The sequence below is a fragment of the Podarcis melisellensis genome (genome assembly GCF_964234715.1).
Source record: "Podarcis melisellensis genome assembly, chromosome: 6".
Classification (NCBI taxonomy): Eukaryota; Metazoa; Chordata; class Lepidosauria; order Squamata; family Lacertidae; genus Podarcis; species Podarcis melisellensis.
In genome coordinates this window covers 6,378,886-6,392,415 of record NC_138538.1, presented here as the reverse complement: position 1 = coordinate 6,392,415, position 13,530 = coordinate 6,378,886, and the positions used below count along the sequence as shown (strand labels likewise).

General features: G+C 47.2%; 1 protein-coding gene across 1 annotated transcript in view; it reads right to left on the bottom strand.

Annotated features, from left to right (window-relative positions):
* The window catches only part of PRPF6 (pre-mRNA processing factor 6), a 36,128-nt gene that overhangs the window by 4,288 nt on the left and 18,310 nt on the right, over positions 1–13,530 (bottom strand). The window contains exons 11-19 of the mRNA XM_081916718.1: positions 13,262–13,480; positions 12,385–12,507; positions 11,408–11,529; positions 10,272–10,410; positions 8,020–8,139; positions 7,087–7,263; positions 6,352–6,485; positions 6,170–6,261; positions 3,040–3,154 (exon numbers count right to left, since the gene is read on the bottom strand). Coding sequence (XP_081772844.1) covers positions 3,040–3,154; positions 6,170–6,261; positions 6,352–6,485; positions 7,087–7,263; positions 8,020–8,139; positions 10,272–10,410; positions 11,408–11,529; positions 12,385–12,507; positions 13,262–13,480 — 1,241 coding nt within the window. The remainder of the gene's footprint in view (positions 1–3,039; positions 3,155–6,169; positions 6,262–6,351; positions 6,486–7,086; positions 7,264–8,019; positions 8,140–10,271; positions 10,411–11,407; positions 11,530–12,384; positions 12,508–13,261; positions 13,481–13,530) is intronic.

The following is a 13,530-nucleotide window of genomic DNA, read 5'->3' as shown; positions in this document are numbered from 1 at the left end:
CTCCATTCGTGCAATTTCCTAACCCTTTTGCTATCTTTAATCCATCTGCCCTGGGATTTTTTAAGTTAACAAGGTTGGGGGTGGTGGAATCATTTCAAAGATACACGTACAGCCAAGTAAACCTTGAGCAAATTTAACATATCATAACAAATTAGTAGTGCTGATCGGGTCATGTACTAAACAACCCCACTCCTGAGTGTCTGTAGCAGAATGCGAGCAAACTGCAGGCGGTTCCGAGGGGCAAATGCTCCAGCCCCATGGGGCAATGCTGGCCAGGCCTGTCGGGTCTGTAAAGGGAGAGCATGCTAGAGCAGTGTTTCCCAACCTTTTTTGGGCAAAGGCACACTTGTTTCATGAAAAAAATCTCGAGGCACAGCACCATTAGAAAATGTTTAAAAAATTAACTCTGTGCCTATATTGACTATATATAAAGTAACTCTCTTTAATAGGAATCAAATAAACACAATGGAACGGAATCCATTTATTTTATCTGTACTTGTAAGCAGGTTTTCATTTCGGCCTTGCATTCGTGTGTTCAGTTCATTCAGATGATGAAATATATCTGCCAGGTATGCCAGCTTTGCACACCACTCATCACTTGCAAGCAGCTTTGCGTAATCTGACCTCTCATTTGTCAGAAACACTTTAAGTTCCTCCCGCAGCTCATACACACGAACCAAGACCTTGCCACGCGACAACCACCTGACCTCCGTATGAAACAGCAAGGTTTTATGCTTCGCTCCCATCTCCTCACACAAAGCTGCAAATATGCGACTTTTCACGGGTCGTGACTTTACAAAGTTTACCATGCGCCAGGGGCGCCGACTTATAAAAAATATTGGGGGGTCCATACCGACTTATAAAAAATATTGAGGGGGCCCAAGACCTCCAAACCGCTGCTGCTGGGGGAACGAAAGGGGCGAGCCCCGGGCTGTCCCGACCTTAAGTGAACCTGTGAGGGCCCGCCCTTTGCGGCAGCCGATTGGCTGCCGCCGTGGGCAGTGAATATTAATGATGTATCATTTTTGTGCTTCATGCTGTGGCCACAGACATGTGATCTGATGGTGAATTTGGGGTGACCCAATGCAAAGATCCTGAGGATCCCTGTGGATCCATGTTTTGTAACCACGTTTTTGCACCATTGCAGCCCCAGGCAACAGTGGGTGTGTGATTTTGGGGGGGCAGGCTGTAGCCATGGACATGCTATGTGCTCTGATGGTGAATTTGGGGTGACCCAATGCAAAGATCCTGAGGATCCCTGTGGATCCATGTTTTGTAACCACGTTTTTGCACCATTGCAGCCCCAGGCAACAGTGGGTGCGTGATTTTGGGGGGGCAGGCTGTAGCCATGGACATGCTATGTGATCTGATGGTGAATTTGGGGTGACCCAATGCAAAGATCCTGAGGATCCATGTGGATCCATGTTTTGTAACCACATTTTTGCACCACTGCAGCCCCAGGCAACAGTGGGTGCGTGATTTTTGGAGGGCAGGCTGTAGCCATGGACATGCTATGTGATCTGTTGGTGAATTTGGGGTGACCCAATGCAAAGATCCTGAGGATCCATGTGGATCCATGCTTTTAAACCACATTTTAAGTGGGGAGGGAAGGAAAAACACAGAACGGACAAGGAGCACGAGAGGGGTGTGCAGCTGGCTAAGAATGCAGGAGAGGGGTATAACTGGGAGGGAGGAAAGGAAGGCAAAAGTTTTCCCTCACCTACGCACCCAAGCCAGCCAGCTCGCACGCTCTCTCTCTCTCTCTCCCTCTGCTTGCCTGGAGGGGAGGGGCTTTCCCTGCTCTTTGTTCCGTTTGAGCAAACACAGCAAGGAAACAGAGGCGGGTGGGCAGTAAGACCCTGAGGCAAGTGCGTCTTGTGCTTGCTCAGCAGCTTCTTCACGGTGCTCCGCGGAACGGTGTTCTTCATCCCGGCGGCGGCTCCCTCTCTTTCCTCTCAAGCAGAGCGGCCTTCCTGCTCCAGCCGCGCCTGCGCCTGAGGAGTTTCGAATCTGCCGCCGCGCGCAGGGTGACGTCACGGCCGCCGCCGGGCCAATCCGCCTGCTCGGCCCCGCCTCCCTTCTTCTCGCCTCCCTCACGAGAGGAAGCGCCTCCCTCGCGCACGGCGGATGCAGCCTGAGCAGAGTCCCCTCTCGCTTAGAGCAGTGTTTCCCAACCGGCACAGCAGGCAACGTCTTGCGGCACACTACTGTGCCGCGGAACACCGGTTGGGAAACACTGTGCTAGAGCACAGCCAATGCTCCCTAGTGCGTTAACAGGGGAATATCAGGAAGGCAAGCTGCCTTTGTGAGAAGACTGTGTCCACCTCTACTCATTTTCCATTCAAGGAAAACTGATATTCTCATAACACAGTTTCAAAGCCACTGCAGTACTTGATAATGGCTGACAAATGTGCTAAAAGCATTCCCGTGTAGACAAGCATATCAAGTTGCTTAGACAGCTGAGGCAATTTTAACCTGTTTTCATATTTAAACTTTTGCACATTTTCAAGAAGGGTTGTGAATTTACCGTTTTATCTCTTTGTAAATCATTTCAATTGTGTGTTTGTTTTTTTACAATCAAGCATTGTGTAAATTTTATGGAATTAAATAAGTCAATGAATAATAAATAATCCAACATCAGCCACTCCAGCATATGCACCAAAATCAAATCATATGCAGTTTGCTTCAACTTATTAAAAGCTGCTCAAGCTGGAGATCCAAGATTTGTACAATGCTTACTGACTGTTTTTAACACAACACACAATTTTTGTGATTTACCACAAGTCTTAAAAAATGGGAAATGTTTTCTCCGGAAATTGGGAGGATGAAAGGAAAAGGAGGCAAGGGGAAGAAGAGGTGTGTAGGGCATGTGCTGACTATTCCTAACTTCATGCAACTTCTTGATCGCTCAGCCTTTAAGCAAAGTCCACCAAGGGGGACCTGATCTTTCTGAACTACTTAGGATTCCAGACTTTTCTTATCCAAAGAAGGCTTTATACACCCTGCAAGTCAGATTGCAAAGCAGACGCCGTTACTCACTTGGCCACAGCCAGGAGGACGTGGGGGTCGTGCTCACATTTCTTCAAAGCGTCCACACTCTTGGTCTTCCTCTGGGGTCTTGCCTCTAGGAAGATTGCTTCCGACCACAAGATTCCTAAAAGTCAAAGAAGGTTGAAGTCAATGGCAAGCTGCTATTGCTTACTCACAGCAGGTATTATAACCTCCAAGCCAGCAGGCTCCCACACACAGAAAAAGACTCCAGCATTTTAATTTAGGTAGCTTTGCATACATTTGCTGTCAGCAGATGCTCGGTACTTCTGCATCTCTCTGAAGACTAAAACCTCTGCAGATGATAATACTGGCAACACAAACAGAAGGGATTAGATTGCTGAGATCCCCAAACTGAACAGTGTGCTTCTGAATGATGCTTCTCACCTGTACCTTTTGCATGTCCCTGCTCAGAAGCAACCTCGCCAGGTGCAGTGGAGCTAAAATGTGAGCTTACCAGTAGGCCCTTCACGGCCTAGGACCCTCGTACCTATGGGACTGCCTCTCCCAGTATGCCCCACGGAGGACCTTAAGGTCCATAAATAGCAACACCTTAGAGGTCCCGGGCCCTAAGGAAGTCAGATTAGCCTCAACTAGAGCCAGGGCCTTTTCAACACTGGCTCCAGCCTGATGGAATGCTCTCGCTCTGTCTCATGAGACCAGGGCCCTGAGGGATCTGATTTCTTTCCGCAGGGCCCGTAAGTCAGAGCTGTTCCGCTTGGCCTTTGGCTTGGAATCAATTTGATTCTCTCCCCCTCTTCTTTTTTCCTTTTCCCTCCTGTGATGGAACTCCTATTTGGGGACTTCCCTGGCTTTTTTCTGGCCCGTGAAGGACCAGTCTGGAAAGTTAGCCTTGGTGAAGACTTGATGTTTTCATGCCCAAAAAAGTTTTTTGATTTGAGTTTCCATTGAAATGAGGCTGTATTTTAATCTTGTTTTTAAGTTGTATTTCAATCAATTTGTTTTTATATCGGGTGTTAGCTGCCCTGAACCTGGTCTTGGCAGAAGAGGGTGGGGTATAAATAACATTTTTATTTTTATTATGTGAACCGCTGTTGCTTACTGGGGAGGGGAGGTTGGGATGGTTGGGAGGGTGATGGGGAGGTTGGTGTGATGCAACCACACTGGAACAGCCAATGCAACACTCAAGCACTGCGCTGACCTCCCCACCGGCTCATTCCCCCAGGTAAGCAACAGTGACCCTTTGTACCTGCCAGGAAGCTAGCATAGCAGCTCTGCACCACCTGGGGAGCCATTTCTGCAACTGTGGTGCAGAACTCCTTGCCACAAAAGGTCTCTCTCTAGCCGCCCTCTTGATTAAACTTCTGCAGTTATAAGAACTGTTTGGCCTGAATTTTGTTTCGACTCTTTTTCCCTGTGCTTTCTAACAAGCTTGAGTTTTGAGTTTTATCGCTGTTTTTTCCATGGGGTTTACCTCGGGTTAAGTACTTAATTCGTTCCGGTGGTCCATTCTTAACCTGAAACTCTTCTTAACCTGAAGCACCACTTTAGCTAATGGGGCCTCCTGCTGCTGCTGTGGCGCCGGAGCACGATTTCTGTTCTCATCCTGAAGCAAAGTTCTTAACCCGAGGTACTATTTCTGGGTTAGCAGAGTCTGTAACCTGAAGCGTCTGTAACCCGAGGTACCACTGTACTTGACACACAACGTTATCATAGGCAAGTTTTAATCCATGTTATGTTGTGTTCAAGGAGGGTGAGGGGGATAAAGATGAAAAGAAATAAACTTGGGGGAAGGGATGTAATTAAGCGGCAGAGAATTTGCTTTGCATGTAGAAGGTCAGAGGTTCAACCCTCGCCATCTTCAGGTAGGGCTGGGAGATTCCCTGACCGAAACCCCAGAGAGCTGCTGCCAACCACTGTAGACAATACTGAGCTAGGTGGACCAGAGGTCTGACCCAAGGGAAGTAAAAAATCAACACATTAAGGGGGGAGGAATCCAAATAGCAAAGCGTGAAATCCAGCAGCTCGGAGCATGACACCCTGTTTTGTGCAAGGAAACAACACAGGCAAGCTGCCCATTTGGGGTTGGGCTGAGGGGGAAATATCCCATGTGGGCTGGGAGGGGCTTGGTTTGTGCTGCATCAACCACCCCATCTGGATAGCCAGGATGAGCTCAAGCAGCACACCTGAATCTTGCAAAGCAGACCTACACAGATGTGCTTTCACGACTCTTTGTTTTAAAGCAGGCATAGGCAAACCTGCCCTCCAGACTACAATTCCCATCTTCCCTGACCACTGGTCCTGTTAGCTAGGGATGATGGGAATTGTAGTCCCAAAACATCTGGAGCGCAGTTTGCCTGTTTTAAAGGGCTTTATATCCTACATCTGCAACCAACCCACCCTCCCCAAATCAGCCCCTTCCTTCATTTAATTACTACGTAGATAAAAAAAAGAAATATTTTTTTAATATCCCGGTGATTACTACAAAAGAACATTTTTTCAGTCACTGCATTCATTTCTCAACATTCAAGGACTAAGAAATAAGCCCTGGTGGGCCGAACTGACCGTTTTCAATCTCTTTATTTGCTTAGTATCAAAGGAGGGCTTTTTCTCCATAGGAGGCGGCTTGGCATAGAAGATAAGCGTTAAGGTTGCTCTGGGCACCTTTGGTGTAGGCAAGCCAGCCATTCATTAGGACCACCCATAGAGAATTTTAACTGCCACAGATAGACCCACACAGAGTCTCTCTCAAGCATCAGCTCTCATCTCTCCAGAGGTAAGCAAACAAGACTGAGTACAAGCCTCCAGAGGGAGACGTGTCAGGAAACTGAAACATGCACCATCTGATACGTCTGATGAGTTTCGAAGGAGAATGAGGCCTACGTAGACTGGGGATTAGCGGACCAGAAAGAGGCATGGCAATGTCAAAGTTCAAACCCATGGATTGCCCAATATCTATTGGCACTGAGGGAATAACCACAGATCCTGCTCACACTGTATGGTTGTCCTAATGGCCAGGGCACATAGAGCTTGCTTTAGAAGAGGCGTGCCAGCTAGCCTAAAGCTGTGATGCTAATTGAGAGGGTTGTGTTTTTAAAAGAAGTCAACTCAAAGGTTAAGCAAAGGCCAACACGCGAAAGAGAAACGACCCCTCTGTCACCTGAGTTGGGACACTCTTGCAGAGCCTTGGCCATCAGCGTATTGGCGATGTTCTTCAGTCCAGCTCTGTATTCTAATCGCACGGATTCCAACCTGCGGGAGGGAAGAGCACGACGTTTCAAGGTTAGCAAAGCTACAGGAGATTTCTAAGAAATGAAAAACACGGAATCTCCGTAGGCTCACCACAGGTCTTGGTTCTTTGGATTCTTTAAGCGAGACTTCTCCAAGATGGCTCTGGCTCGGGTGAGCTGGCCGACCTTCTCCTCCAGCCTGGACAACAGAAGCCAAAGGGGTATGGAACCGGGGCATTTCTTCAGCTGTTTGGAAGGGAATAAAGCCTTACTCAAGAAGCCACAACTGGGCACACAATTGCAGTCACAGACACTTCGGTTGCTGAAAAAACCTGTGGCTACCAACCATAAGTATTTATTGGATTGGACTCTTTTCACTGCAGGAGGAATTATCTCTGCACCATCATGGAATGGGGGTGGAGAAAACAAGAATTTATTTGTCCTTAGGCAACTGTTCCCGTTAACAAGTCCAAGCTGGGCACATCTATAGGGAGCCAGGTTTATTGATCAGATACTTAAGAGCAGCCTCGCTAGTCAGTCACTTTCCTGGAACAACTCATTAATCCTCACGGACAACATCTGTCCGAGCCAAATGCAAAGGGAAGCAAGAATACTGGGGTGGGAGTGAAAGAAGAATTGCTGGCATGCCTGATTAAACGTTGACACTGACTGCAAGGTTTATGCAGTGGCTGCAATGGTCTGAGCCAGGAGCCTGACCTCTGCTGCTCCTGTTTGGCTTTCCACAAGGACGCTCGACTGCAGAGGCTACTGCTGGAGCTTTCCATCTTCTCCCCAAGGAATGAGGAGGAGGTGGGGAAGAGGAAAAGGAAGCAGGTTGTGCCCTTACCCCTTGGTTATAGGCATCTCGGGCTTTTTCTATCAGTTCCTCCTGCTCCTCTATTTGCCCCTTCATCATCCACAGCTTAGGGAAGTCTTCGTAGTGCTTCAGCGCTTCCTCGCAGAGCTCCTGAGCCGCAGCAATGTTCCCAAGAACCCACTCGAGTTTGACAGACTTCATGAAGACCTAAGAGGATGAAGGCGAGGGGAAGAGAGAGATCATCTCAAAGACTGTCACAGCCAGACCACACGTATTCCAGTCCAAACACACCCACAGTTTGCGAGAGCTATTATGCCCCATAAATGCCCTATTTTTTGCTCTATAAGACTCACTTTTTCCCTCCTAAAAAGTAAGGGGAAATGTGTGCGCGTCTTATGGAGCGAATGCAGGCTGCGCAGCTATCCCAGAAGCCAGAACAGCAAGAGGGATTGCTGCTTTCACTGCGCAGCGATCCCTCTTGCTGTTCTGGCTTCTGAGATTCAGAATATATTTTTTCCCTTGGTTTTCCTCCTCCAAAAACTAGGTGCGTCTGGTGCGTCTTATAGATCGAAAAATACGGTAAGTTTTTGTACTCTTTGGTTGCTCATTTCAACCGATTTAATCGAGTTTCTACTGGACAATGAACACTTGGGAAGCAAGATGTTTAAAATATTAAAAAGCAACTCAAGCAAAACTATTGAAAAGACCCAGACTGTAACTGGTCCCATGTCTAAGTGGCAGAGCGGATGCTTCCTCTTGTAATATGTCACAGGCTCAATCCCCAGCACCTACAGTTGAAGGACTTTAATGATGAAGGATTGGGAAAAGACCCTATGCTCAAACCATTACCATTAGACTAGTCAGAGAAATGTGTCCAGGTCTGTAAAGGTGGTTTCATACATTCACTGGGACCTGGGTGGTGGTTTCAATGCTGAAATACCCGCAGAGCTATGCATGGCTTACCCTGGCTGTTGGGGCACTGCTACGAGCCTTGGCCAACAACCTCCTTGCTCTTTCGTATTCGTTATTTTCAGATTCCAACTTCACAGCAGCCAGCCAAATCTCTTCGCTGTTCGGGTTGGCCTGAATAATAACAGAAGGGCAGACAAATATACGTAAAGGAAAGCAGTGGTGGGCATTAAAAGGATGTTGCTTCTTCGAGATCCACCAGCCCTGTTCTTGCTCTATTCCATTAGAGGTAGCACTTCATGTTCTTCACAGAGTGTGGTGCATGAAAGCCTAACACTACACAGTCCTGTTGGCAGTTCAGGAATCAGATACCACCTTCTGATTTGCTCAGTGGAAGCTGCCAATGGATCTCTGATGGATGAGCTACAGTGCTGAAATGGCACACTCACCAAACACGGGGTTTATTTATTTATTTCTCGTGCCAATATCCCACCACTCCTCCCAGTGTGTGTGAGTGAGTGAGAGAGAGAGAAATGTGGGGCCACTACACACACACAAACAATTTTACAAAAATTAAGAAACATGTAATTTTCCTAATAATGATTTGCAAAACATGACAGGCCTCATCAAGGAGACACACAGAGTAATAATAATAATAATAATAATAACAATAATAAATTTATTATTTATACCCCGCCCATCCGGCTTCCCTGGCCACTCTGGGCTGCTTCCAACAAAATATTAAAATACAGTAAAGCATTAAATGTTAAAAGCTTCCCTGAACAGGGCTGCCTTCAGATGTCTTCTAAATGTCTGGTTGTTGTTGTTCTCTTTGACATCTGGTGGGAGGGCGTTCCACAGGGCGGGCACCACTACTGAGAAGGTCCTCTGCCTGGTTCCCTGTAACTTGGCTTCTCACAGTGAGGTAAGTGCCAGAAGGTCCTTGGTGCTGGACCTCAGTGTCCGGGCAGAACGATGGGGGTGGAGTCATAGACGCATGGCTCTCTGTTTTATGGCCCCACTCAACTTACATCACTTTTGCTTCAAATGGGACAAGACAGCGATGCCAACCTCCTCTTTCCAATGGGAGTAGTGGAGGCAGCTCTGTGGACTTTCCTTGTCTGACCAGGCCAGCAACAAAGCAAACCCTCTTTCTTTTTCACACTTCCTTCGGGTTCCTTCCTTGGGAACCTCAAAGCGAGCTGCTGGCTCAGGCACTTTCCCTCCAGGCAAAGTGCTTTTAAACAAAGGCATTTAAACAAGCAAATGACTACTCAGAAATATCTGTCTGTCAATCCTGAGAATTCATTAGCATACTCAAAACAGGGCTCTTCAAATAAAACAATCCGGCTGGCAGTTTTCCTATGAGCAGCAGAGTATGAAATATGTTCACTACTGGCTTCTGATCACCAGTCCTGGCACAGAAAACCACACAAGATCCAGGCTCAGTCCCCTGATGCCATGGCCTTTGTCACACTAGAAGAGAGAAGTGGGCAGGTGCAATTTCTAATAGCGCAAACAAGTTCATCGAGATGTACAGGCAGCCCTGGTGCAGGCCTGAAAACAGCCACTTGCTTGGAGTGAGCAAGAATCTCCTCAAAGTGATCAAGCACAGTTGCTTGTGTAAAATGGAGAAGAAATTAAAGTTTTCCTATGTCCTGCGTGACAGGCCCAACTCTCAAAAAATGGTGTTGACCTTTTGGCAAGGCTACCTTCATCCCTGTAATGTTGCAGGAAATGCTAAAACATCGTGGCACTCTGCATGCGGAACTGACTCCCCAGAGGCCCACCTGCTGCCAACATGATAATCTGTTAGGTATCAAGCATTTTTCATTCCCTCGGAGCTTTTAATGCATTTTTTATTTTTTGTATCTTTATCTCGTTTTTCTAAACCACTCTGCATGCTCCGCTGAAGGGTGATATATAAATCTTTAAAATTCAACTGTTTCTTGCAAAAAGCAGTCACCGAGGAAGGCTGTTCAGTGCTGAAGCACTTGCGATAAAGATTAAGCAATATGCTTAATCTTTTATCCAAGTTTCCGAGAGACTTAGTGAAAAGACCAAAATATTGGGTAAAGAAAAGTCAGGGTATTACAGCCAACATTTTATTCAAATATGAAGGGCACATAGTGGATTATCTGGATTCTGGTGATTAAGAAATTTCAGCTATAGGATCCCGCTGCATTTCGTTGTCATGGGACAAAATACAATCCCTCAATGCAGAGAGCGCTTCTTGCTTGTAGCATTACGTCTTGTCCCCATGATAATGGACACAGCGAAGGCCGCGCAAAGAGACGCACACTCACCTGGAAAGCCAAAGCCAGGATACTCCTGGCAGCAGGGACGTCTCCAGCAAGCCATTTCGATTTGGCTCCCATGAGCCAGAGGACTTCGGCTTTGGGGCAGTGAGCCACGGCCCTCTGCAGAAGAGCCTCCAAGGATTCCCTGCAGGGACGAACAAGAGCACCAGTGACCCAGAACGCTGAGCTCCGCGTATTGTCAGCCAGTATTAGCCATTGCTACCGTCACAAGAGCCCAGAGCCATAACCTTTCCTCACTTATTTCATCAAGGAGGTTTCAGGAAATGCTGTACCGCGACACAAACCGCTGCCCACTTAAAACTACAAAATCAGTTTCTGGAAAACACTCTCCAATGTGGTTCATTGGAAAAGGTGTGTAATAAGAAGCAGAGCAAGGATAGCTCGCATTTTCCAGAAGACACTGTCGATAAGCATCTTTCAAGCCATCTACTTAATATATTGCGGATCACAGTAACCAATACTTCTTTAAAAAATGAATCTGTCAGATGGAAAGGGTGGCTGCTCACGAGTAACCAGGCAGGACTCCGACCTGTCTTTTACAGGTTTATTTAGGTGCAAACTATTTACAGTGCAGAACCCCAAAGTTCATGTCTGCCTCAATCGCTAGCAGAATCGGGAGTGCCTGTTTCCTGGACCTCCTCCAGCATAAAAGCTTTGTTACGCCTAGCCTTTTCCGTCCCTCTTTGCGCTTTAGACTTCTGCGCAGGGTGGGCGACGGAGGGGGCATGCTTCCCTCCTGGCCGGCTTTGCCAGAAGTGGTGCTGAGGCTCCCACCAGCACCCTCTGGTCCTTTCACCTCTTCCCCACTAGAGGTGGGGTTTTCCTCATCACTCATTACCTGAGGAGGAACTGCTTTGCAAGATTTTCGGAGGCTCCCTGTAACACAACTGTCCCTCTGTGTCTCCCCCCTCCCCCTCCCAGTTCTGATGACAGTTCCCTGACAAATCCTACGAGAAGGATCATGGAAGGATATTTCAGAGATCTTCTTCCTTAAATGGGGTAGGCCTATCTACAAAAGGGGTTTCCCCTCCCAAGATGCAACAGGTGAAAGCAAACACACACCCTGCAAAAGTAACCATCATGATGAACTGGGATCAAGCAGGACCACGAATGTGACGTACCTGGTTCCATGATTCTTTTCGAAATAGGCTGCTCGCAACCACACACTTTTCTTGCTGGGGAAGACTTGTAAGGCATAGGCATAGATTGCCCGGGCACACTCAAGCGCATTGTGAGCGACGCACTGTGGGAACACGAGAACACAAAACTATTGGGGCTTCTGCGACAAAGAGCAAAGTTGGTCAACGTTTATGTATCTGTCTTTTCATGACTTTTGTGTGTACATACTCAACAAAAGGGATTTCTGTGTATTAGTTTCTCTGTCAACCAGATGATTCTAGAGTGGTAAAGAGGGTTGATTTCCCCCACCTTGTATGGATGTGTGTGGATTCCAGTCCAGTTTAATAATTCAGAGTGATCACGGATCACTCTCATCATGCTGATAATTGTCCAGGATAACTGCCCCAGACTAAGAAGCAGTATCGCCTTGCGACTTGCCCTAAAATTGGATGCAATAGCCGCAATGCAAAAAGTGTGAGAAAGGAATGAGAATGTAGCAAATCTCCTCTTTACAAGGACTTCAGAGGGGCTTGTAGTCACATCTCAAGTTGCTTTTTTGGAATCCAGACAGTTGGAATTGGTTGTGATGAGGCACAGTTGATGCTCTGCTCAAAATAGGTTTGTGTGAGAGAGAGTATGCATACCAAAAGAGCCCTCTAGGTTAAGAAATGAGAAACGCTTCTTAAACATATTCGCACCAGGTTACGCAGTCAAGTTCCACAAAATACAGCTGTGGACCAGAGGTTTTGCACACATCAAAATACCAATGGAATCAGTTTTTATTAGGTAGCACCATGGCCTTTAGGCAGGCTCAGATGCAGGCCAGCACAGCGTGGAGAAATAAAGTTATCTCCAGCCACCGATCCTAGAAAGTCCACACCACTCACCTCTCTAGATTCACTATCCTGACCCAACAGTACTACACATTAGGCAGCTGATCGAGGGTTAGCAAACTTTTGCACTTGGGATCTGAACTTACACTGTCGGCATCTTCCATCCAGGTGTGCTTCCGGTCCTCTTCCTCAATCCCGATCCCAATCACGGCTCTCATGATTGCCTGGCACGTCGCCACGCTCCCAGCTTTATCACACTCCTCTGCATCCTAGAAGCAACATCACTACAATTCATGCCGGGCACAGAAATTCAGGACTTGACAGTGAAGCAAGAGCCAGTTTCTATAGTATTGTATGTTGAAAAGTTTACTTTTCCGCCATAGTGGTACCTATTTATCTACTTGCACTTTGATGTGCTAAACGGCGTTTCCGTGCGCTGCTCTGGTTTCGCCAGAAGCAGCTTTGTCATGCTGGCCACATGACCTGGAAAACTGTCTGCAGACAAACATCGGCTCCCTTGGCCAGTAAAGTGAGATGAGCGCCGCAACCCCAGAGTCATTTGTGACTGGACTTAACTGTCAGGGGTCCTTTACCTTTACGTTGAAAAGTTTGAATAATTTTTTTATTTATTTTTTAAAGTCCTGCTGTATTCGGTGGAGCTTCCTCCCAGGTAAGTGTAGAAAGGATTATAGCCTCTTTTTTAAAACTAAAACAAAATCTACCTCTCCTCTTCCACAGCACTCCCTGTATCTCACCAGTTACTCCTGGAAAGCATCTGGGATTTCTCCTGCCTTTTCCCACTCTATCCATCTTTGGCAGATGCCAGTCTGGAATACCTTAAGGTCCGATACATTTATTCCTGTCTGAGCTTTTGTAGACAAAATGGGAGACACTCAGACCCGTGGTGAGATCTTCTGAACACCCCTCGAGCTATACCCACAGCATCCACCTTGAGCACATGTTACGGTGAAAAACAAGGTCATTCTTAAATAGGGTTTCCAAAGAGACAATCCAAAGCAGTACCTGAATCCATTGCTCCCGGTTTATTTCCACCCCATTGGCCCTTAAGGAGGTGATGGCTCGGTCAATGATCTTCTCCACCATCTGAGTGTTCCCGTTGGCCTCCTCAAGTTTGGCAGCTGTGATCCAGATGTGCCTGTCTGTCGGAATGTTCTCACGGGCCTTGTTCAAGACTTTGCGGGCGTTCTCGTACGTTTCCAGCCTCGCTAGGGCAAGCCACAGCTGTATTGCAAGGGCAAAAAGGGTTGTCATTAAGGACACAGAACTTATCA